The sequence below is a fragment of the Aphis gossypii genome, chromosome 1, assembly GCF_020184175.1.
Source record: "Aphis gossypii isolate Hap1 chromosome 1, ASM2018417v2, whole genome shotgun sequence".
Classification (NCBI taxonomy): domain Eukaryota; kingdom Metazoa; phylum Arthropoda; class Insecta; order Hemiptera; family Aphididae; genus Aphis; species Aphis gossypii.
The window spans coordinates 65,698,081-65,724,419 of NC_065530.1; the positions used below are offsets into that span (position 1 = coordinate 65,698,081).

Consider the following 26,339-nt stretch of genomic DNA (forward strand, 5'->3'; position numbering starts at 1 on the left):
TTATTAAGGATTAGGACAGTTGCATATAACTGTTTGCTTGTATGATCTATTGACAGTGATGCCCAACCTGTTTTCTCCGGTAGACCACTTAGGTAAACAATTATCATCAAGCGAGCTACCAAATATAAAAGTGAATAATCTTAATCTAATGATATAATTTTGTTATACATACTACATATAAGTACGTTTTGGACTTGTTTTCATATCTTTCATTGATTAATGAAAAAAATTACAGATTGAGGTACATAATGTACATATTAGGTATAGTTTGATCTGTACGCTCTTTGTGCACGAGTGATATCGATATTAAATCATAAAATTTATATTTGAAAATATTGGACAGAAAAAATCACTAAGATAATAAGATAAAAATTTGTAACGACTAACCGGTCACATGTGGCCCGCGGGTTGAATACCACTGATCTATTGATTGCATGAAGAAGAAATATTATTAGATGACAATTTGTCTACAAATAGTGTGTGATACTGTGATGGAAATTAAAGAGAGTGTATACTTAAATGAGAATATTTTAATTTTTAACACAAATAAAATAGTTTAAAAATTAGAATTTTTTAAATAAAAAAACTATGATAAAAATGTGGTTCATAAACTAACCAAAAAAATTAATTTAAAATATTGTTTATTTTATAGAGATATAGAGGATTTTACAGGATCTATTTAAAAAAACCTATGTTATCTTTGGTAACATTACCTACCCGATATTCAAAGTACCTAATTGCTTTTATAAATATATTATTCTTTTGATAAATATTTTTTTAAAGCATTAAAAATTATATTACTTTTGATCTTTAGATTCAATAATAATATAGGTATTGCTTAGATGTCCAATTCAATTTTGATTGTTGTATCAATAATTCTAAGGACAATATTTTAATCAACTTATATCGAGTTCTGTGTTTTAGTTTGGATCTTGCACTAAAAATTAGAGTAAAAATAATAATAATTCATTTACTAAACAAGAGACAAAGAGTGAAGCTTATTTATCTCTCATTCCTAACTAACCTAATGTGCCTTTCTTACATTACACATGTAGAATTTAATCTTCAATATTCATAGCATGTTTATTTTATATTTTATTGGTGACCAATATTTTAATATGGATTAACCCGTATATAAGTTTTTTTGTGTTTAATTTACAATGATTGTACGAATTTATGATACATGTCGTCAGGAAATATACTCTGTTGCTGTGTGATACGCATATACCTATTGTGTTTTGTTGATTTCCAAATGTTTATTTTCGCATCTCAAAACATGCCTTAACAACGCGTCTCCAAGTCCTTTTATTCGACGTTCGACTTGAATGTATAAATTAAAGTCCTGTATTCTCTTGACTTTCTAATCGCATACCTATCTAGGTAATTTACCTCGTACAAACAAACAGCGCAGAAACATTTTCAACGCGCCACGGCAGGACCGCAGGAGTGTTCAGTGTTTTGGGTACGCACCTGAGCCAAGATATACAAATATTATATCACATGGTAGTATAATATTTTGATGAACTCACTTAAATCGTCGTCATTTCTGTTGATCATCGCAACATTGGCCTGTTGCACGTCCCGGCGAGCGGTTCAATGTTCCGCGGGGATGTCGCCGCAAGAACTCGAAGAGATCGAAGCGTTCGTGGGATCCGTATTGGCGGTCGCCCGACAGTACAATCTGGGAATCTCGGACCGACTGCCACCGAGGCCGGGCATGCCCGCGGATATGGTCGACGGACCGCTGCCCGACGACATGCAACGGTACTTGGAAGGCTTGCTGAGCGCCTCGTTGGCAGTGGACCGAAGGACGTTGGTAGCGATGCTGCTGGACGACACGTTGGTCGTCGACGAGGATCAGGATCCGCACCACATGTTTGATCGGATGCACGGTGGCCGGAAATCCGAGGTGCAAGCCAAGAAGTCCGTTGTACGTATGCCGAAGAAAACGCCTTAAGATGTGCTGTATGTGAGGTCTTAATTCTTATATGGAATAACATCGCACGCACCACTACGTCTTCTTCGGCACGAGGACTCGTTCACTCGCGTCTATAGAGTTTGCTGTCACCGACGCACCCGATCGAACAACACACCGTGCGGATCCTGATCCTCGTCGACGTTTAACGACTCAATCTGTCGTTCAGAAGCTAGCATCGGCGCATCGCTATTAATGTCCGCCGGTCCCTTGCCGACGAGGAGGTCAGCAAGTCTTCCGGGTATCGTTGCATGTAATTCGACATCCAAAGAACGAGAAAAGCTGTCGTACAGCGTTACCCGTGGGTTTTCTTTGTAATGTAACCCACCATTATGTCATATATATTTGTTAATACCTATAATCATAAAATATAATTTTGATCGTATATGTTTTTTTCTTCTTTGAACACGTCGTGTTCAAAATGTGATATATTTAAATAATGCTTAAGAGTTAAGTAGAATTAAAAAAAGTTGTCAACGAATGTGTAAAATTCTTTTTATCTTTCTTACTATTTTACTATTTTATAAAATATATACTTAATATATACCTAAGCATCGATTCAACTTATTTTCCCATATTATGTGTTCTCAGGAATTTGGTTAATTTGGTTTTGGTGGCCAACTTTTTTGGTCACGATCTACTAAAAATATATTTCACCTTGAGGATCGACTTCCATAGAAAATATTTGAATAACTATAACATAACTGCATAAATTGTTTAGTGTATAATATATATAGACTTAAAATAAATTCTAACATAATTGACTTTGAAATTGTCCACAATTGACCGTTTGGCCACCCCCGCGGGTTACAGGTACTATATTGATAGACATCATATTATATTTATTTTAATTTAAAATAATGATAATTGTAACTACTCTTCTAAATAATAATAATGTGATAATGTCTATCAATTATGTTTTTTTATACACGATTCATATAATATATTATTATTATATTATACTATAGCTGCACTTCGTTGCCCGTTAAAAATGCCAATTCTATAATATGATTCGAATTTTGATCAATTTATTATTTAATATTCGGTTTAACGGTGTTCAAAACTTAGACAAAAGTGACTGAAAATAGCGATTGAAAATAACGTAATGTTTTTTTTTATAATCAAATACCCCCTGTCCTCCTATATGACTTGTTAGATACAAGGATTGTCGAGTAGTTGCTAAATACCCAAGACCAGTATTATGTAAAAAACTTCCAATTTTGTAACTGACACGAAAGATATAATATATAGCTAATAGCAATAACCAATACGGAATAAGAATAGGTTATAAGAATAAACCGTACAATCTCGCACAAGACTTTACTCCCTCAATATTTTATAATCAAAACAACCATTTCATTTAATTATTAAAAATTATTGGTTACCACTATCAAAAAATTAAAACGCTACAACACAGGTAAAGTTCTTCTCAATACGATTTAAAATTTTGGTAATTTTGATGTAAATATCGAGGGAGTAAAGTTTCCCGCGCAAAACAGTTTTTAACTATGTTACGCGTGTTTAAGACAGAGACAACACATGCGAGTATCAGTATAGCGTCCTCCTAAGGGAACGCAACAGTAGCGAAAATACTGTATAAAAACATGTCAATTTTGTTCCAATAATATGGCTTACTGAATGGTTTTAGATTTTAGAGCAAAATACCTTCATTAAAAGTTGTAGAGGAGAGTTGAATCTGTATTATTGAGTATATGATTAGATTTTTGATATTTTATTTTATTATACCTATATAGAAACCATAAATAAAACTTAATTATTGCATTTACTCGCTTAAACCTATATTATATATTTTAAATTTAAGGTAATTAGTTACATATTAGGATACATCCATTAAAAATGTATAAATAATAAAACTGTGGTATTATAAATCTATTAAAAATTATATTGATAAAATATAGATATCTGACGTATATACTATTTTTGGTTTTTGTTTATCACTAAACACAAGCAAAAAAATAAAATAAAATATACATTAAATAGTAAAAATATAATCGTATAATATAAAAATTTATGAACTGAAGAATACATTGTTGAATAATGGAGATATCCGAGTGTTATACAGTACAGCTATATTTTAATCTACTGATATTAAATGCGGGTTTTTATAACTCCAATTTTAGTAAATTAATTGCATCTTTATTTATAATTTCAATGTTCATCACACAAGGTTCAGTACTTGATAAATGGTCCTAGGGGCTAGGGCCCCCATTCATCAACACGACACAGGATAGGGCCTACCGGGAAAATCCCGAATTCCCGGTGGGCCTATCGCCCTATCCGCCACTGAATGAACGTGTTTTTGGAAATATTCATCAGACTATAATAATATAATATACTTGACTGTCAAATACTCAAGTACTATAGTGGTTGGCACGAATTAAGATATACCTATTTAATACTTAATACTTAATTCGTGTTGGTCAGGTAACAGGTAAGGTTTATTAGTATTAGATAATATAATATACTAGGTATATTCCAAGTTTAAAGTTATACTGGTAGTTATACGTTATACCCATGATATAATTATAAGCTAGGTATGATGTCAATAAACTTAAATCTTATAGTTTATTATATATTTATATCATGGTTATACCCACATTTATACCTACCTACATACTTATAATATTATCTTTACGTAGAAACACATACAAATAATATAATAAACACAAAATACAAATTCCCATAGAAAAATGTTAAATTTAGCTATGCCGTGTTATAACACGTTTTCTTCGACTGATTAGGTTAGGTTAAAAGCCACCGCCATCAATACCGCGGTAGTGTGGAGGTCCTTTATAATTTATAAAATATTAGTATATTACCATTTACCAACGAATGAACGAACTCTGACGCCTGACGGCTGACACACTTTACATTTTACACGGTGGCACGTTATCGTGTCTTCAAGTTGGACGGCCGTCGATTAGTCGGTTCAACTTTTCTTTAACTATCAATGTAAGTTATAACTTATACGTATCGGTTAAATTTACACAGTTTAATTGTTTTATAAATTACTTAATTGTAGTTTTTGATACTAAGTTTGTTTTTAACTTTGTTATTAAGTTTTTGGCAGGTAAGTAATCACAAATATTCACGATTTACTAACGACTTGTTCAAATTAAAATATGTATTTCTATATTTATATTGATTAAGATTTAATTTTTACTAGAGCATTTAACGAATGTTACGAGGTCGTAGAATATTTGAATAAATGTTATGAGTTCATGTATGAGGGGAAAATGTTTAATTGCAACGCCCTGATAAGCCCTTGTTGTTGTCATTTAATTAAAAATATCTCTGACGATGCTTATAAAAATATTATAGAGGAAATGGAAAGAAGATGACTAATGGCTCTTTGATCGAAGTCAGACCTGTGGGCTGTGAGCATCGCCGTTTTACCAGCTCCTGATCATCATTTTAAGTAGGTATTTCCATTTTTGTTTTATTATTATCATTTAATTACAATATTAATTTATAATTAATGATAAATTACTAGATTATAATTCCCTAATAATAATTATAATACAGTAGGTTTATGTGTTTTCAAAATTAATATGCAACTATATAAATTAAATAAATATTATCTATAACTTCGAATACTTTTATGATTGAATAAATGTATAAATGAATTAATGAAATATAAATATACATACCTATTTAAAAAAAATCACATTTGTTGGTAAAAATGTTTGACTTAAAATTTTCCGGCATTTTTTTAAAATTTATTTTGTCATTTATAAATATTTTTTAATAAACTGTATTTTTTTTAAAATTATTTCCGAACTTCTCATTTTAATATATGTGTCGATATTTACTTAAATTACTTTGTTACTTGAAATAATTCCGTACCCAAATAATGTAGGTGGTACCTGTGATTAGACCCTAGTAGGTACCTATACTTAGGGCTTAACTCGGATGCGCTGATAGAATTGAATATTATCCCATGTCGTGAACATTCAATCACTCATAAAAATATATTGTGACTTTATACAAAAATTTTTTTATTAATTTTCAGTAAATAATAATAATAATATTTCTTTATTACGGAAATAAATTCCAATTACATTTTTTTTTCATATAATATATACGTACATAACGTACGTTACCAGTATATATAACAATAATATTAATATTTAATAATAATAATTTAAAAATTAAAGAACAAATAGGTATTAATATCATAAATTAAAATATTTAAATTTATACAATAAAAAATAAAATTAAAATAAAAACGAGATATTAATTTTATTTCTAGTAGGTACCTATAATTTGTTATATATTTCTTAAAACATTCACCATAAAAGTATTTAAAAAATTACAAAAAAGTCAATATTTTTTATAGTAGACCTTAAAATATTGGATGGAAAATTTAACATATAATTTGTAGTTGAATGTTTTGTGTAGAATAAATTTAAAGATTGGTAGTTTATTGAATTCATTTTAAAATTTATATTTGCAGTAATTTCCGACAATCAATCATATTATTTAATAATTTAATTACAAATTTCAATTTAATTTGCATAAATCGTTGTTCTAGTGAATAAACTTATTACGAATTGTATGAATTAAAATTTTGCAGTTTGGTCCTCAAATTGAATCTAGGAAAAAAAAGCCCCGGAAAAAAAGCCCCAGAAAAAAAATACGGTAAAAAAAGCCCCGTCATAGGAAAAAAAAGCCCCGTACCTACGAAATACATATTACTTTTTTATAATAGTGTACATTTTATAATTTTAAATTTTTAAACAATATACCTATCTATATTATTATATAATATTTTACACTATATAGGTATAAATATACATTCGGAATATAAATGATGAAAGTATTATATTTTATTGCAGACACTATCTGGCAACTATGTGGGTATGGTAGGTTAGGTAAAATGAAATTGGAAGTTGCTGCAGACCAAGCAAAATTGGCGTTAAGTAATGTAGGAGATTATGGTAGTACAAAACTTGGTACAAAAAAATTAACCGAAAACCGCTTAAAAAATTTATGCATGCAAATCAAAAATAATGATATATAAGTATATTAGATTTTCTTATGACTGTTAGCCACAACATTAGAAAGCAATGCTACTAAATTTTTTACCTTTAAACATTTTTTAAAATATAAACAAACAACAAACTACAATTAATAATGTATTTTTAACTGTGATATAATTAATTTATATTTATATTTATTTTAATAATATGTATTCATCTTATTTACATTTTTACATTAAAAAAAAAAAAAAAATGGTTATGGATATTATGATTATAATTAATTGTATAAATCATAATATGGTATGGGGCTTTTTTTTCCTATGACGGGGCTTTTTTTTCCGAGTACCCTCAAATTATAGTAAATATGATAAAAATGTAAACTTTGAATATTTGAAAACAAAAATTGTGACCATATGTTCCGCAAGAATAATTTACAAGATATTTTGTGTTTAAATTTTCAAAGTTTATATCACAACAAGAATTATAGAGGTTTTTCAAACAAAACTACTTTACAGTTTACACAATATAATGCCCTACGCGCAGTTTATACCATGCTGTACCAGCAGCCGTACCAGCAGCAATCGATGGTTGATATTGCTGCTGAAACGTGCTCAAAAGTCGTTAAGCAGGCTGAACCTGGGCGGAAGCCAAAAGCTCAAAAGCTGCAGCACACGTTTAACGGCAGTACGTTTGTTAATTAATTTCATTTCAGTTAACATGGCTGCGAGTTGCAATTGGCGCCATAAAAAAGGTATTGATGATATTTACGATAGTTATGTTTTTATCACAAATAATTAATATTTTTAATAAATAAAATGTTTAATCTTAATCATATAAAATATCTATATCAAAAATTCAAAGTTAATATAACATAACATTAATTAACAACTACATATACCTAATAGGTAAAAATATATTTGTCTATAATTAAAATATTACCATTTATGATTTATCCTAGCCGTTATTCAATGTTTATTGTTTTATTTATTGAAATTAACATATTTATAAACATTAGTAGGTATATATTTGCAATGTATGTATTCTAATGATTTTTAGGCGTGTATAAATCTAAACAAAAATTGAATATACTTTGATTAGATTTATTATGTTAAAATACTAGTTGTTTTTTTTTAATTTATTGATAAATCTATTTTTCAGATAACCAGAAAATCAAAATTAGGCCACCCCGCAAGCGGAACTATAGGTTTAAGACGCCCACTTGTAGGTTTCAAAAACATTTTAGTACAAAAATATTATCTTTTAAAAAATTACCTATATTGACCTCTTATACAATTAACAATTATATTTTACTATTTATAATTATTATCTGTTATAGTAGTATATATGTATACACTATACCTATTGCTATTATACCTAAGACTTCTGTTTTTTACTTATAACATATAACAATATATCATAATATTACCTATTGTGTTTATAATTATATTTTTGTTAGATTTACAATCTATATTTTATAGGTACAATTAATTATTATTTTCATTATAATATATAATATTTTATTATATTTTGTTATAGCCTATAGGTACATGGTAATTACCAATTAGGTGTTCACATTTATATTTATATTTCTGGGCTTTTTTCCGCCTACCCTGTAGAACACATAAAATTATTAAATATTTATCTAAATAAAATAATATATATTTTTTAAATACAATCTTTTACACGATGAGCTAACAGATAAATTTAAATATTTAGACAGTAAATAGATCATCTGAGGATTTTCAATTTGTAAACAGATATTATGTTTATATCTAACAATAGACATTTTGCAACTATCAGCTACTATGATTGGAATAGATTTCTTTTTTCGAATGGTAGGATTTCAATGATTAATACGAATTTGAAAAACATATTAAACCAACCAAAACCTTAATAATTGGTAATTTAATAATTCGCTATTGAGATACTATATTATTTATTATATTTATATAGGTTTTAATATTTTATTCTTATATCACCCTATCGAACTGCATTAATAAATAATGAGCTACTACAATAAATGCGAAAAACAAGTTCAAAATAATTATTACCTACTTCAAACGTTAAACAGACGAATACCACGGAGATGTCTGGTTATACGAATTATGTAGTAAAACTCAATTCTCGATAGAAAATAGAAATACGTATTATGGGCGGGCTGCCGCCCTTCCGCGAGCTCCTGACAATTTTCCGGGAGGAATCGCTGGTATCTGACTACATATTCGGAATTTCCAGTTCATAACGGAGATTTCCATTCTACTTTTACGCAAAATAAAAGTAAGTATTTTAAAAAAAATACTAAACAGGACCTTCTTTTTAGGGTATTTCTATAACCGTGGCCGTTATTGCTGGTGTGTTGCGCTATCTATTGGTCAAACGTAATTTTTGAATATGTAGTAGATTTTTAACGGATTTGGGAACCCTGCAGGTCCTTATGATAAGGATATTTGATAAGGACCTTATCAAATATTGCTAGCGAAACATTCGTGTAAATTTGTAAATGTAAAATAAATAAATTTAATGGTCTGTATTGTTTTAATACTATAAAAAAATAATATAATTAAAATGTAAGTGTTGTTGACATTGTTCTTTGATATTAATATATTGTTAACTATTGAAGAACCTTTGTGATTAATGTTGGCAAGTGTATACCTATTGTTAATAAGTGTTATACACTTATACACTGCAAAAATATTTTTATTCAATAGCTGTAAATTATACTAGTAAGAAGTAATAAAGTTTACTATAATATTATAATAATGAAATAAACATGCCAAAGTCTCAAGAAGATATTGTTCGTTTATTTTTTAACTATTTATCAAAATCTAATTATGATGAAGCAAAAGAGTTTATGGTAATTTAATATTAGCCATTAAGTATGTAGTAGGTAAATTACAGGAATTATTCAATAATGTATTTTTCAGGAGAGACAACGTTTAGTATTCTTAAACAATGCTTGGCCCAAGGCAATGTTTGATATTCTCTGTGATTTTGCTTTGGCTGAAAAGAATTATTATGACACAAATTTTGAGCCATCAAAAGATAAAATGCTTGAGCGAAAAGAAGACGAGGTACCTACCTTTTTATAATAATACAACATGACTTACCTATTATTGTGATTATTGAATCTTCCATTTATTTCCATTGTAGAATTACTTAGACTTTGTGTACAAGACTTTGTATCAAGACCTTGAAAAACTCCAGACTGAGGTTGATGATAACTATATTATAAAATTTATGACTACACTTCTACAGTTTATATCTGTTAGACTCCAACTTCTTGAACTATATGATAAATTATATGAAATCGGATCAATGAACAGTTGGATTAATTTTAGTGAGTTATCTGAAACTGTTGAAAACATTCAGAATGATCTTAGTAATTTTTCACCTGTTGATCAAGTATTAAGAATCGTACGGTAATTAAACATTTTAATGTTAAATAATTATATATAAATATAAATAAGTAATAATTAGCAGATATTAGTTCAATATGTTTGGTTTTCATATTGTATACATTTTAGAAATCTTAAAAATCAGTTGATTGAGTTTTTTATATTTTCGAAGTATTTTATTCAGTGGTGAATGTTAACTTTGAAGTATGGCCGTATGGACATGTTCATTTATCATAATGTATTATAGTATTTTATATCTAATCAAAATAAGTAACCTTTAAATTTTTTTTGTTTAAAAATAAAATCAATTTTTTTTTAATATAAAACAATAAATGTATAGTACTAAATAGTATTAAAAAATAGCAAAATAAACCAAAATGAAAATTTTTTAATATATTTGAATATAAATATTTCAAAATTAATCATTGAAGCAGCACAACTGAATGAGCATGCTCAGGGTGGTTAGTAACAAGGCTTATAGTGATGCAGGTTCTTGAAATAGCCAGTATTTAACACTGAACTAAATACATTGTATGTAAAATGTAAATGTATTTAGCTTAGTGGTATTTCACAGTGATAATGAGCATTGTATAGCTTAAAGCTATCACATGCTCTGGTAGTAACAGTTAACAATAAAATTATGGTATTCTCGTTGTATGCGGTCTATTGCATACCTTTCATCTGTTACACATCTATATATATATATTATATGGTCATTTTCAATGATTCAACGGCGATTAGATTTTATATTAACTGTGAAACTCTTATGATAAATAATATTATACTATAATTTTATAATCTAGGTCTAACGTATGAGATAATAAGTTACTTTAGTTGGTGCTATAATATGTGATACAATTTTTTGCACTCAACTAATGGGTACATACATAAAACCGCCAACCATTCCCAATTTTTTGTCAACCTTACCAGTGTTGCATACACACAATGCGTAGAAAGTTTATGGAGAGATTTAAAACTTTGAATAGTTAAAAAATGCTTGTGTACATCACCATCATTGCTGCTCTCATATTTGGTGGAACAATGGTGGTGTCTAAAAACAGTAGTGAGTACACATTTGAATGTTTTTTAAAAGATGTTAAATTGTACCTATAATATAAATAATAAAAATAATAGTCTCTTTAAATTTTCAATATATATTATAATGCATTAATGTATATTTTTTATACATTTTGTTCGTGTATAGGATTAGATAGTGACAAAGGCGTAGTCAGGATTTTTTTATGAGGGCTAAACATAAAAAAAATAATAAACACTTTTAATAATACTTTTTTAACTCAAATAGCAAAAAACTACTAATAACAAAAAATATAATAATTAAGTAATTCAAATTTGTAAGAAAATTTCCATATTTAAATTTAAATATTTTAAAATAATATAAAAAATACGGCCACTGGGGGGGGGGGGTTGGCTAAAGTCCCTGTAAACCCCCCTTTGGTTACGCCACTAGGTTGTGACATGCATTATTGAATTATTACTATAATTATGTATTATTAAATATATTATAATCTTACATTTAATATTAGTATTTAATTATGAATTTTTTATCTATGTGGTAAAACATAGACGACAAGTATGAGGTAGACCGCATAAGACAAGAATACTAAAATTATTATTTATTATAAATAGTAAGTATAATATATAGATAGCATTTTCGTAATATATTATGATTTTATTTTAAATAGTAATATATTATTAAAGATAAAATAATTTAGGATTTTTGTTACTTATGGTTTTATTCTTCAGCATATTTATAATATGGTAATAGTAACAATTCATCTGTGTTGTCTAAAGTCTAAAGTATGAATAACAATAATTACTATCAATAATATATATATGTAATATGTATAAGCTATGTTAGAAACATTGATTACAAATATTGTTTTAATATCTTTTAAATACTTATTTAATTTATAAGTATAAAATATATTTTTACAGTTATGAATTGGATTGCATTCAACATTTATTCAAGTGTCATGAACATTTGGGGGAATGGTCATATTTTGATTCGTTGATTAGCTTAAAGGAAAGTAGCGATGCATTTATCTTGTGGGAAAAATGTTATCTAAACAAAGAGGTAATAATGTTGTATTAATCAAAAATAATATAAATGTTTTATGACATTTGACCCGGGCGACCAAATATTGATCTATTTAGGGGGGACAGCTGGGCATCAATACAGCCCGGTGTAATAATGTATCAATAAAAGTGGATCTATTTTTGGTGGGGTAGGGAGTGGGACATAAAAATATAGTTAACCCAGTGCTTAAAAATTGTAAACACGGCCCTGTAAATATCTCATACTGGTAAAAAGTCAATTTGAATTTAATTGTCAATTATTATTTTTTTATAAAAAGTTATTCATCAAAATGGTACAAGATTTTCAATAACATATAAATTGTGTTTTTATTATTGCATTTTTTTTTTTATTGTTATTTAGATAGAATAATCTAAAGATTTGTCTTTGTATACTGAGTGAAGTTTGTATACGTTAGGTTAAGTATTAAGAGTAATCTTAGAGTTTGGTGTCTTCTTAATTATAAAAAGTAATTTACTGCCAACCAATTAATTAGTGACCACTGTTCACTGCTATATAGTATATAATGTATACTATACATCATATTAAGTTTGAACTTAAAAATTGAAATCATTATATTTATTTATTTTATTGTTGAAAAGTTGAACATACTTTAATGATTAAATTTATTGTAGAATTTATAATATATGTGCCTTGATTTTTCATTTTGATTTTAGCCTTGGAGATTTGGCTCATTATTTATGAGCAAAAGTACTTTACCTCCATTGCTTTTATGGTTCAAAAGATTCAAACACATGACAATTTCTAAATTTATGTTATATTTTTACGGAATACTTGTACGACAATCATCATTACGTGAAGTGAAGAATACAAGTGAAACCAAAAATTTACATTTTTTCACAAAGTAAGTACCTATAGTTAAAAATTATTTGTTTTAATTGTTCATGATTAAACTATAATCTAAATAATTTTGTACAAATATATGTTCATCAATAGTATAGAAAAAATGTATAAAATCACTGATTGTTTTTGTACTTTAAGGATGCAACAATTAAAGCAGAAGGCGGAGGCTTTATCTGCAATGTTAGTGTTTGAATCACCTGATTATGTTACTGATGACGAATCTTCTAATGGGGGTCAATCTATTACTAAAATGGATCCATATATTAAGTATAAAATTATAATAAGTTATCCAAAGGTATTAAAATTGATATGTTAGTTGTTTATTAAATTGTCAATTATTATTAAATATTTATTTTAGGTTCCAGTTAAATTTGATGTGATAGAAAAGATGACGATTAATGAAGAAGAACACTCGGTTAATAAAATTCAATTAATTACAGATGAAAATGTAAGTTGAGTTTTTCAATAATTTTATTAATTCATAAATAATATAACAAATTTAATGTAATATTTTATGTAACTATAAATCATTTTACCTTAAAATTTAATAGATCCTAATTATAATTCGCATTGAATTTACAATAAATGTAATTTAAACCAATTATATAATATATATATATATAAATACAATGCCAATAGTTTCTTAATTTGATAAAAACGTTAAGAATAAAATCACTAAATAAGTATCTTTTTTTTTTTTTTTTTAATTTATACTATATTTAACACTTAACAACACAAATTAAATTAAATTTAAATCTATCTAATATTAATTTATTGAAGCTAGGTAATTTTTTTTCAGGTTACTTATATGATAATGAGAGTGGACTTGAAAATAATTTTTATTATGTGTTTTAATGGTAAGCCTAAAAATGAAGAAAGAGAGAAAGCAAGCACATTAGAATTTGTTTCAATGCTTCGATGTCATAAATATTTTACTTCTGTTAATAGATAAATACAAATCTTTACAAAGATTATTTTTATTTCTATTTTCTTAATGCTTTATAATTGATTAATAAATTAAGTTAACTATAATATTTTTCACTAAACGACTAAACTGTTAAAGTATTTGAATATAGTGATTATTTTTTAATATTTTTTATTATCGTATTTTTCTTATTAAAAACGTTGCATATTCGTAATACTTGGGATATACTGGTTTGGAATAAACCAAACTGTACTATAAATAAACTAAAAATATTAACTAAAATTGTCCCTATGTAATAATAATAAAAAACATTTAGTATTAGTAGACTCAAAAAAACCATTAAACACCATATTGTGTACATTGAAAGGTTGTATTATACACATTATTAAGAATTAAATATAAATTTATGAGGTATATAAAACTAGTAACTGATATTTACAATATTAACTCAAATACTAAAAGTATCTTCTATAAATTTATAATGTTTACCAAGGTTAATTTTACCAAGGATAAACAGTAAGTTTTCTTTTAACTCTTTTTGTATAATGAATTACGTCTTCTATTAAGTTGTCAGAATGTTCTTTAATAAATATTTGAGCATTGTCAGAATTTGTTGGACAACCTATACAAAAAAAATATAAGCTAGATATATTAAAAAACATAATACCTACTTGTAAATAACTATGGTTATGGATACATACCGATTGTGTTGTGTAAAAATTGTACTACTAGACTACTCTGTAGATTTAATGCTGTTTTAGCATCCAACTTCTTCAGCATTTGCAAGTCTAACCAGTGACCATGCATGTAAGCTGTATCCGTAGAACTTTCATGTGTAGTTTTTTTCAATGTATATAGTTTCCGAACACCTTTAGAGTGCAAATACTGCTGAATTAAATTTATATTGGGTGATATATGGAATGTGTGAGTGTTGACGAATAATATTGGTTGTAGAATGTTTATAGGTTCTGATTTTAATGGAAACATCCAACCATCAAGAATTATAGCAACTCTATATTTAAACAAGCAATATAGATATTTTAAACACTTGAATAATATAAATGCGTTTTGCATATTTATGTATCATACATTGATACATGTGTACGTATCTAGGTAAATTTCTTATACCAGTTATGATTAAAAAAAAATGGATATAAATTTCAACATTAATTTTATAAAATCATTTAAACTGTACAAATATTTTACTAAATAGCAAATATTATTTAGTTTAATACAAGATAAGTAACCTTATAAATTAATGTTAATCTTAACTTAAATTTTATACTCAGATTGTACCTATAAAAATATAGATATAGACGTACCTATTGTATACGTTGTATTTCGGATTTTAAAATGTTTAATGTTAATATTGTTTTATTATAAAAACATTCTTAAAAAATTATTTTTCATTCAACATTTTTTGATTTTATTTCATAATTGTTTAGCATACCTAGTGTAGTTAATGTCATAATTTTGAAGAAAAGTAAAAACTAAGAATAACTAACTAAAATTATTTTTGAAGTTTCCATATACCTAAAATGTTTTTTTTTTCAAAATTTTTATGTTAACAGTATTAAGTTCATAGGTATTTTAGTATTCAGATTTTTTTGTTGTTAACCACTTTACAATTTTGTTTTAAATTAAATAACTTAAAATTATTGAATAATATAGATAAATAAACAAATTGATCTGATGTTCTACTTTTTGTAAAATAAATTATACCTATTGTCAATACAATACAATTAGGTAGTAAGTAAAAAAATACTTACTTATAACGACTGTCTTGACTTGCATTGTATATTGCGGTTGTTCCACCAAATGAAAATCCAGATGATATTATTTTGTTGACATCGATCTTATTCTAATTACACACAATTGACAAAATAAGTACTCAATAAAATATCTTAGATGCTTTTCAAAATAAATAGTGATTTAGGATAGTAATAATTTATATTGTAATGTATAAGTATAATGCTGTAGGTGTTTATATAATAAATAGATATAGCTATTAGCTGCAGACTGCAGTACCTCAACTCAATTAAACAATTAGAACATGGTCAACATGTATCAATGCTATAAAAAAAGTTACTGTTGTACCTAATTAATGCTCATATATTCTATGTCTATATGGTATTATAGTACTTAGAACTTACATTGAATTGATTCAGATCAAACGATGACTTGAGTACGTTCCTCACAGAAACGCCTGCATTGATGTCTAAAAACGTATTCAGAAGCTTGGTGCATTCTCTATGCCGAATTTTCATCTAAATGAACATACCGGCGAATTGTGTTTTAATTAGAAAATATGTACAAACAGGTAGGTACGTATTATGATTTAAATTTTAATATTAGGTACTTGGCTATTTGTCAGTGTAAAGATATCAGAGTTCTTTGTTTTATGAAAATGACGATGAATGATCCTTGTGGGGTTATCCTGCTCTGCGCTTTCCGGTGAATCATAGTAAAACGTAACAGGCGATGATTTGTCTCTAATTCGGGAGAATGTGTCACGTAGTTAAACATAATTAATATTAACAAAAAAATTAGAAAATGTTTTAACTTTATAGTAGGTATATATTAAAACTGCGGCAAGGGTAAATTTATCCAGGGCCGGTCTTAGGGAACTATGCGTCCTGGGCAAGGGAAATTAATGTGCTCTATAGTAGGCTCTTTGAATTACAAAAAAATTAAAAAATTAATATCTGAACTCTGAAGGCGCCCATGCGGCCATGCTATATATTGGAGCCCTGGGTAGTTATCGAAACTTATCTAAATTTGATGTGATTATATGCTGACAAATAAAAAAAGTATATTCATTCATTATTATTGCAATAAACTTTATGATCCAATTGTTTATAAAACTAGGTATTTTGAATAAAAATGAAAAAAAATTGAATCATTAAATATTGTTAAAAATCTAGCTTTTTCTTACAACCACTCATAAGTGACATAAATTTTAGATAGTTTCTTCAAAAGTACATTTTTAATTTAATTTTTTTGAAAATATTATAGGTACCTAAAAGAAAATATTCTCCGATCTTTAAAATTAAAGGAGGTTTTTGGAAGAAAACTGGAAAATAGTTTTTACTTTGAGTGATTAATAGTAGAAAAATTATAACAAGATAATTGAGAAATACCGGAAATATTAATCTTAATATATTTGTACCTAGCATTTTCTAGACAATATAAAGCTTTTTTTTTAAAAAAAAGTTGACACTTTTCAGGTACTTATAGACATTTTTTTCCAACAATATTTAGTTAAAAAATATCAAACATAATTTATAGTCACATTTATTTAAATAAAAATTTGAATGTTGAATACCTATATACTCGTACATATTATATAAGTAGGTATTATGAGTTATGACCGATTGTCTCCGTTTATAATCATATAAGTATAAATATCAAACAACTTTTAGTCTATACTATGGTAACCATAGACACTTGAAATTTAGTATAGAAAAAAGCAACTTTTTTTTAACACAAAAATATACTTTGTAATAAGTGTTTACTGCTATATGAATCATATAATCCTCTAAAACATTGGGTATATTTCACTTAAGAAAGGTATTTTTGACTTTTGACATCGTTGCATGGTAGGCATTTAGTATACATTTTTTTCATGTATCTATTAACTCGCGAGTCTTAAAAAATGTAATGATACTTTATTATAATTTTTTTATCTAACCTGTGTTCAATGGCAGCTACTATAAATCCGTATGATGCTAAAGTGTTACAATAATCTGAGCAAACGAATCTTGTCGCTGCGTAACCATGTGAAAATATGACAAGGGGATACGATTGTTCTTTGTCCGATATCGGTGCATCACAAATGGTTGGTATGTAATAGGGTGCTGTAATGCAAAAAATAATAGTATTATTAAAATATAATTTTTCAAAATAGTTTTTATTTAAATTTTCATTATACAAACTTATGAGGAATCTTGTATCAAATGTCAGCCTTTGGGGTTTTAATTTAAAGCGTTATTAGTTCGTAACTAAATATACTTTTCGTGGTTTTTATGAGTCGTATAAAATATCTTTAATTTATATGTTTAAATACAATATTGTAAATTTGTAACTATTTAGTTTTGATATTTTTAAAATGTGGTATTAGGTACCTATAACATTCTTATAAGAATAACTTATTAGGGACCGCATGTCTTATTATTTCAATTATTCCAGTATATTTTATATAAATAAGTATCATAGCATATAAGAGCCAAAATACTTTGAAAGTTAAATCATATGTCTAGTAAATACTAAATACTAATATAATACTTAAGATATATTGAACTATAATTGTCTACACAGCCATAAACAAAAAAAATAAGAATTTAATTATCCACGTTGGAAAAAACATTTTAAAAATTATTGTTATTGTTAGTATCAGTAGGGCTCAGAAGTTAAAGAAGCTAAAAAAGGAAAAAATATGCTTGACAATTGTAAAAAAATGCATTAAAAAATATGAAAAATAATATATAAAATAATAATAATAATAAAATATATGTAAAAAAAAATTTACTTATATAAATATACCATGGAGTAATACGTGTAAAATATTTATCATAAACAATTAACAATTAGTACCAACTCATATTCTATTAATAGATATTTTTAATTTTTAAAATTTTAAAATGTATCTGTGTAGCATTGTTTAAGTTAATTTTATTTGTCTTTTCATTTTTTACACTAACCACCAGTAAGTCACTTAAGCACTCATCTTTCATAGAAGACCTAATATAAAACTTGACTCTCTTAACTAAGAAAAAAATCTTTCATTAGGAGCCGTAATTATATTAGGTAGGAACTTATCTAATTTTTGAAATAAAACATATTTGCACAATGCATTTTTTTTTAAATACTGAAAAAATATCAAAATATATAATACAAAACACTTAGGTAAATCGTTGCTTATATTTATTGTAATCATAGGTAGGTATTTATATAATTCAAGATGCTATCTGATGAATAAACTAGTCCCGAGGATTCTTGATCAATAACTTTAGTGAAGTGTATCCCCTTATCCATAATCCATACAACATAGAAATGGATTTATTAGATATACTTAGGTACTTAAGTTTTCATACATCAGTTACCTTTATTCTTATTAGTATCTCGTATAGAGTAAATATAGGGAAATAAAACCTAGTACCTATTTAATTATTATTCAAAAATCAGAATATAAGATGCAATGACATAAAAGTCGTATCAATTGTAAAACGAGTCAAAAATCATGTCTGATTTAATTTAATTTACATCTTAAATTCAACGATTAATCGCACTCAAATAATAAATCGCTTTCAACAACGATGTCACACTATTATTATTATTATTTATATATTTAAATTATTTAGAAAAGTTACTACCTACTGAGAATTTCATTTTTTTTTAAAAGTATTAAAGTAATAAGAGAAATGTTACCATCTACCAGAAATAAACCTTAGCGTTGGAGCATTTATTGAAGTTTCTACAGTTAATACTCTTTGAATTACATTAAAAAAAAAAACAAAGATATTGTGTGTTGATAAATTTCGTAATTTTAAACCCGAATAATATCATATAAAATTTTATTTAATCCTTACCTTGGCCCAAGAGTGGTGGAAAATATTTGAATATAAAATAAGGTACATGAAGAGCATTGGCAAATTCTTTCAAATACATTTTATTTGGAATCCACGGAATCCATTTATCCGAGTATTTCTGTAATTAATAATAAAAATAATATACATATAATAGGTAATATAATTATAATACTATATATATTTATACTAAACTTTGATTAATGCGACTAACTTACAATTGGAAAATATGTTATTCCAGTTATAACCTTGTACCTTAATGTGTTAACTTTATCGTATTGCATAATATGCACAATATAGAAAATACATTTACGTTTAAAATAAATACTCAATTTCATTGTATATTATTGTTAGCATTATTAGAGCAAATTTACAAGTTATCAAATATGAAGAAAAAATAATACTATCTGTGTTTTTATAATTTTTTTCATATTTTAACTTTTAAATGATTTTTCAGTATGTAAGTATAATATTTATAAATTTTTTTTTTACTTTAGATTTGTTTATACATAGGTACTTAATACTATATATGTTAAGGTAATAAAGCGTATGTGTATATTAGTATTATTACCAGAGGAGATGATAATTTGGGAATTGTCGTGATATCTTAGTCATTGTTCACTATGATTGGAAAGGATAGTCGGAATACCTACTAGATATTCCGTATAGTTTTATCTAGTAGTAGTAAACAAAAATATTATGTAGCTTTTCAAAAATAATTTATTTCTAAATTTAATTAAAAATATTTAATATCTATCATTTTTTTTCTTACATAATTTGAGTCCTATAATTGAAGCGACGAATCTAATTATAACCGAATTTTTTATATAAATGTTTTTAAATACATCCGGACTGTTCTAAACCAGGGGTCGGCAACTCGCGGCCTGCGGGTCGCATGCGGTCAATAAAGTGATTTTATGCGGCCCCCCATTACAATTTATAATTAGTGTAAACAAATGGAATGCCACATTATGTATTTATGTTAGTTGATAAACTATAAATAAAGTAAAGTGTATGGCCCGTGAAAAATTTTATTTTTATTTTTTGGCCCCTGACACCAAAAAGGCTGCCAACCCTTGTTCTGGACGATTTTGAGCCTAATAAGCGACAGAAGTACAGAAATTAGTATTCGTTAGTCTTATAAATGGCGTCTACTATGTATAATTATAATATGTGAATTAAAATTTTCCAAGGTTATTTCATTTTGTAATTTATTTATATTTAATAATGACATAATTATTAAATACTTATGTAGTTATGTATAATGTAGGTCGTTTACTATTTTAGGCATTCATCTAATTATAAATACGAATACTTCCCTAATTTAGTAAACAGTAATATACCATTCTAATTCATTATTTATACAAATTGTATCATATATTTTGTTATTCATAAGATAGTACTATAGTAGTAAATACTTATACAGTTATACTTGCCTAGTCTTTGCTGTCTTGGAATGAAATAAATGATATGCCATTTACTTTTATTGATATGATTATATTTATATTACAATAAGTTCGAAATGGTGGTTTAAAGTTAAAACCTATATTGAAAGATTTTAGTAGGAGTAAAGGTATTATAATATTTAAGAAAAATAATGGATTCACCGTAGCTCAGTTGTGGTCGAAGAAAGGTTCGTAATGTGGATGAAAGGAATATTTAATGTACAAAAAAATCATTTTATACTTTTTGTATTATTCGTGTGTTTGGAGTGTTTTGTTTATGTTGTTAGAAACAAGATAGGTGCATATTGAATATTTTACTTAACAAAATTTCAACATTTACAATTTGTTTTCTGGTCTTACATTTTTATTTAGGTCATTGACTCATTGTATATTTCCTAATGATAATAATTTTTTATTAGTAAACATATACCTAATAACTTACTGTAAACTTATACTTGCTAGTTATTGTGTACATTATAATTTTTAATTAAAATAACTAAACAAAACTCAAAAAATTAAATCCATTCAAAAATTACAAATGGGAGTGTCGAAAAAAACAGAAAATACTGGGTTGATCATATTTGTTGAGTGGGGTGTATAAAATTTTTTTTTATTTGTACAAAATTTTACAAAAAAAGGTATACAATACTTTCAAGGTTTGGTATCAAAATTCGAAAGTGGTAATGTTAACTATATGAACCTATATATTGAATGTATATTATAAATTATTATTGATAATATGGTATTTAGAAATAATGATACTTTTATACTTACGTTCAATTGATCAGATGGAATATTAGTCGGGTAAAATACCCTAGCAAAACACCCTTCTTGGGAATATTCTGTCATCAATTCCATACATCCTGTTACGTGTGGACCTATTGTAATTAATGAATGTATTATAGCAACCAGTCATGAACCAGATAAACTAAAATATTATATGAAGTCTCAATAATTGACTATATAAAACTGGATGTATTGAATCCTATGATTAAAACTTAAAGCAATTTAAAATAGAACTAGAAGTAACAATATTTTCAACAATTTACAATATTTATAGTATGTTTGAAGTTATATAAAGGCAACCTAATAACTAAAGCCTGGATTTAAATGTCCTTAAAACCAAACAAATATGTTCTAAAAATAGCCAAAAGTTTCCTTAAAAATGCATTTTAGCGCAAAAATTACTTTAAAAAATGCCTTATAATTTTTTTTTATACAATTTAGTAATTTATAAATGAGGTACCTATAATTATTATTTTATAAAAAAAAAAAAGTTCCACAGTCAATAAGAAAGATAATATAAATATTGAATCGAAATGAATCGAATGACTGACAATACAAAGTGTATGGAAAAACCCGATAAACTTATTAAATTAAATTAACTTAAATATTAAAAAATATAAAATAAAAGCTTCAGCATTAAAGCACCCGTTAAATGAAACCAACTATGTAGGTACCTACATGGAAAGCATTGTCAAAAATCAACTAAAAAAAGATGCACTTTGCATTGCAAACTATAAAAAATTATAACTATTATAATTTACTAAGACAAAAACATAATCTATAGTAGGTATAGATTATTAATGGAATGGATTCTATATCATTAATAATTGTTGTACCTATATGGCTAAATGTGTTTAGGATATTTTAATGCAACTGTAGGATATTAGATCAGCTATAAAAAAGTATTATAATTTATAAGTCCTAATTTTTCATCGCTAAAATTATTATTTTTGTTTTAGATAAAAATAATACATTACAACTAATAAAAATAACTAAGTTACGTAAATAAATTAGTTTGCTGTTCAAACCTTTTACGATTTGATAAAAAACATGTTAATTTTAAATAATTTTAAAATTATATACATCATATCAACATATTTTTATATAATAGTGAGTAAAACTCTGCTTAAAAAGTTGTATTGTCAAATTAATTTCACCATTCGAAGCAATCTTCTCTCAATGTTTCTTCATATTTCATATATAAGCTCAAAATTGATGGGTATCTTGACGAGTGTTCCTTTTTGTTTTTTGTTACATTATAAACATCTTTAATATAGAATTAAACATAATTTATTAAGACCTTGGTTTTTATTTTGAATTTTTGTTTGATAAATATTTAGATCCAAATGACCTTGATTGTTACTACTTATAAGCATAGTGTTTTTAGATACCAAATTAGACTGTAATTTAACTAATCGCGATCGTGAGCATGAGCAATACGAACATCGGACTGGATAGAATTACTTATGGTTAGATTATAAAGTATAAGATAGTATAAGATGTTTATTACACCCATTAAATTTATTACTATAAATTCATTACAGCTAGTATACTTAAGTAGGTTAAAATGGGTATTTGTTAAGCCCCTCAAATTTCATAAGTAATTTCTTAATTATTAATTTTTAATTAGGTAATTTCTTTAAACCTCAATCATATGTCAAGCAAAAATATTTTAATCATCTATTTTTCATCGTAAGACATTTGATTTTCATGGCTTTAAGTCTCGAGCATTTATCGTGAACGGCTTCTGAATAACTAGGTATCACATTTTATACAAGAACATCTATTTTGCAAAGCGTGTAAAAAAAAAACCGTATAGTATAAAATTAACATTTAAAATAAACTAAGACGCAAAAGAATATAGCAACACCGGTGATTTAATTAAACAGTAAAAAAACGATTAACAAATTATGTCCGTAAATATAGCGATAATCAGCTGATAGTATTATAATATTATGTCAAAGTTAACTATAATAATATGATAATCAAATTTTTAATAATACTTATAATTTATTAGTAAAATAATTGTTCAGTCCACATGTATAAAACTATTTAATAATACTAATAATGTATTATATATATTCATATCTTATTCTTGTAGGTATATAATATTATGTATTATGTAATTTGCATATCAATATAAATTAATTCTTCTCTTTGTGTATCGAGGAACCTACTGGTGATTATATTATATCACATTTGGACCGTATAGACGTAAAGTGCTATCGAAGCTCATTTAATAAATTGTTTGTGATCCTATAATTGGTCTTGAAACAGTAGTATTTACATATTTTCATTTTGGGTAATTTTTATTTATGTTATGGATCTTTTTAAAATTTCCAGGTAAACAAAAATTGGCCTAAAATAAAAAAGAAATATCTATAATGCTTAGTCTTCAAAATTACCCAAATTATCTAGGTACTACATTAACACTTTCAAAAATATGGAATTTAAGATAATATGATAAAGGTGAAGAATTTTTGTTAATGGATAATAATGAAATAGATATATTAGGTTTATAAAATGTCGTAATTTACAAGTTTTATTGCAGTTTGTACACAATATTTATAGATGGTAATTTCAAAAGTTTGCAAAAATTATTTTATTAATTGTTAACTATTTATGGTGCGATAAATAATAATTATATCCTATTTGTTTATTTTTTATTGTCATCAAGTTAGTTAATACCTACTGATGAATTTCAACATTTAGTAGAAGAATGTAGAAAAAATGACATACATGCAGTGTATATTGATGTTAAATATAATATACTGCTTGTTTGATATACTATTTGGCCTTCTATTCAAGTAAGGGGTGTGTATTCCACCCAGGACAAAGTTGGCACAGAAAAATTCAACAGCTGAGACTTAGTGCCAAATATAAAAAAATATACTTAAACAAGCAATTTTCACAACTCTTTTTTGTATTTTCTTTCTTAATTCATAAGATGTAGAAATCTATTTTACTAAAGACATTATGAAAACTACATGATGCTCGAGGACGAGTATTAGTATTCACAGGCTTCTTATTGTATACTAGAATCAAATATAATAAAGAATAACACTGATTTTCCACCAGAAGAATATTTATCATCGACATAAAATACGACAAACAATTTGCGAATCATTCCATAAAAAATTAAATAATGAATTTTATTCTACTCACCCAAATATTTTTAGTTTTATAGATATTTAAAAAAAATACACAAAGTTATACTTTTATAGCGTTACGAAATCAGGGCTCGCTAAATATATCTAATAAAAATTTAAAAAATGATAAACTAAAAAAAAAAAAATTGAAAAATTACTCAAATAGAATTTGCGAGATAATTGTCATTTAAATTTTAATCTACTTTAATATAGTTCGTATAAGTTAAAACAAATAATGAAAATATGAAATTTTAATAATAATAAATAGGTATTTAAAATAAAATGTATTCAAAAATTTAAAATCGAGATAGTTAACCATTTCAATATTATAACAGTAATACATTGGTTGTAAATTTATAACGTAAATTTTAAATTTTAGTACCTATAAAAATACCAAGAACGCATTTCAAATGGTTAAACAAATTTATTTAAACATTTAAACAAATGATTATCAATATTATTAATATTATTATGTTATTATTAATATTAGCAAAATACAAATTATATTCGATTAAAAATTCGTACCTGTTGGAAAAGGCAGATGAAGCTTTTTTGATTGTTCCTTGTTCATCATTAACGTGTTTACGTGGTTTTAAAAATGGCGATTTATTTTTAAATCACTTTAGGCTCTTTAGGGTCTGTACATACTTGCACTTATGCAGTTTAACATTAATGAAATTGGCGAATGAACAGTTTTGCTAGACGTTTTATAAGACTTGACGAATAATTTTAAGTGGGGATATGTAACGTAGTTATTTCTTAAATTATAGTTTAATGATATACCTACACCATGTATGGAAATAGTAAGTAACTACCTACTACGTGCACTATAATAATAATACATTTTTTTCAACTAAAATAGTTTATTTCTACTGTTATTAAAGTATTATATTTTAGTTTTAAATTACAATACAAGATAATTACAATATAAGATAAATATAATGGAAATAAAGTTAGAAAAAATTGTTTACGATTTGCACTCGATTATAATATTTGCAGTTTTTTAGGAGTTCAATACAGGAAATTTTTTTAATAAATTAGTACGACTCATGAAGTTGGTACTCTTATATAATAAGTGATAATTAAGCCTGGACTGTACTCGATGACCCAAAGATAG

General features: G+C 26.1%; 2 protein-coding genes across 3 annotated transcripts; one reads left to right on the forward strand and one right to left on the reverse strand.

Annotated features, from left to right (window-relative positions):
* The first annotated feature begins 8,465 nt into the window (after nucleotides 1-8,465).
* LOC114119480 (KICSTOR subunit 2-like) lies at nucleotides 8,466-14,424 on the forward strand. The gene is made up of 8 exons (XM_027981040.2): nucleotides 8,466-9,832; nucleotides 9,903-10,049; nucleotides 10,129-10,397; nucleotides 12,330-12,468; nucleotides 13,146-13,333; nucleotides 13,471-13,627; nucleotides 13,691-13,780; nucleotides 14,132-14,424. Exons 1-8 carry the CDS (start codon nucleotides 9,749-9,751, stop codon nucleotides 14,282-14,284), a joined length of 1,227 nt encoding a protein of 408 aa, XP_027836841.2. The 5' UTR covers nucleotides 8,466-9,748; the 3' UTR covers nucleotides 14,285-14,424.
* A 126-nt stretch (nucleotides 14,425-14,550) lies between these two features.
* LOC114119481 (platelet-activating factor acetylhydrolase-like) lies at nucleotides 14,551-25,908 on the reverse strand. 2 transcript variants are annotated; one of them, XM_027981041.2, is made up of 9 exons: nucleotides 25,748-25,908; nucleotides 22,062-22,165; nucleotides 19,846-19,963; nucleotides 17,949-18,114; nucleotides 16,617-16,749; nucleotides 16,411-16,524; nucleotides 16,027-16,118; nucleotides 14,959-15,269; nucleotides 14,551-14,879 (listed from the first exon to the last, which is right to left on the reverse strand). In XM_027981041.2, exons 1-9 carry the CDS (start codon nucleotides 25,794-25,796, stop codon nucleotides 14,758-14,760), a joined length of 1,209 nt encoding a protein of 402 aa, XP_027836842.2. In that variant the 5' UTR covers nucleotides 25,797-25,908; the 3' UTR covers nucleotides 14,551-14,757. The 2 variants fall into 2 exon arrangements, with proteins under 2 accessions (XP_027836842.2, XP_027836843.2); XM_027981042.2 differs by lacking the exon at nucleotides 22,062-22,165 and having other exon boundaries at nucleotides 25,748-25,888.
* Nucleotides 25,909-26,339: the final 431 nt, after the last annotated feature.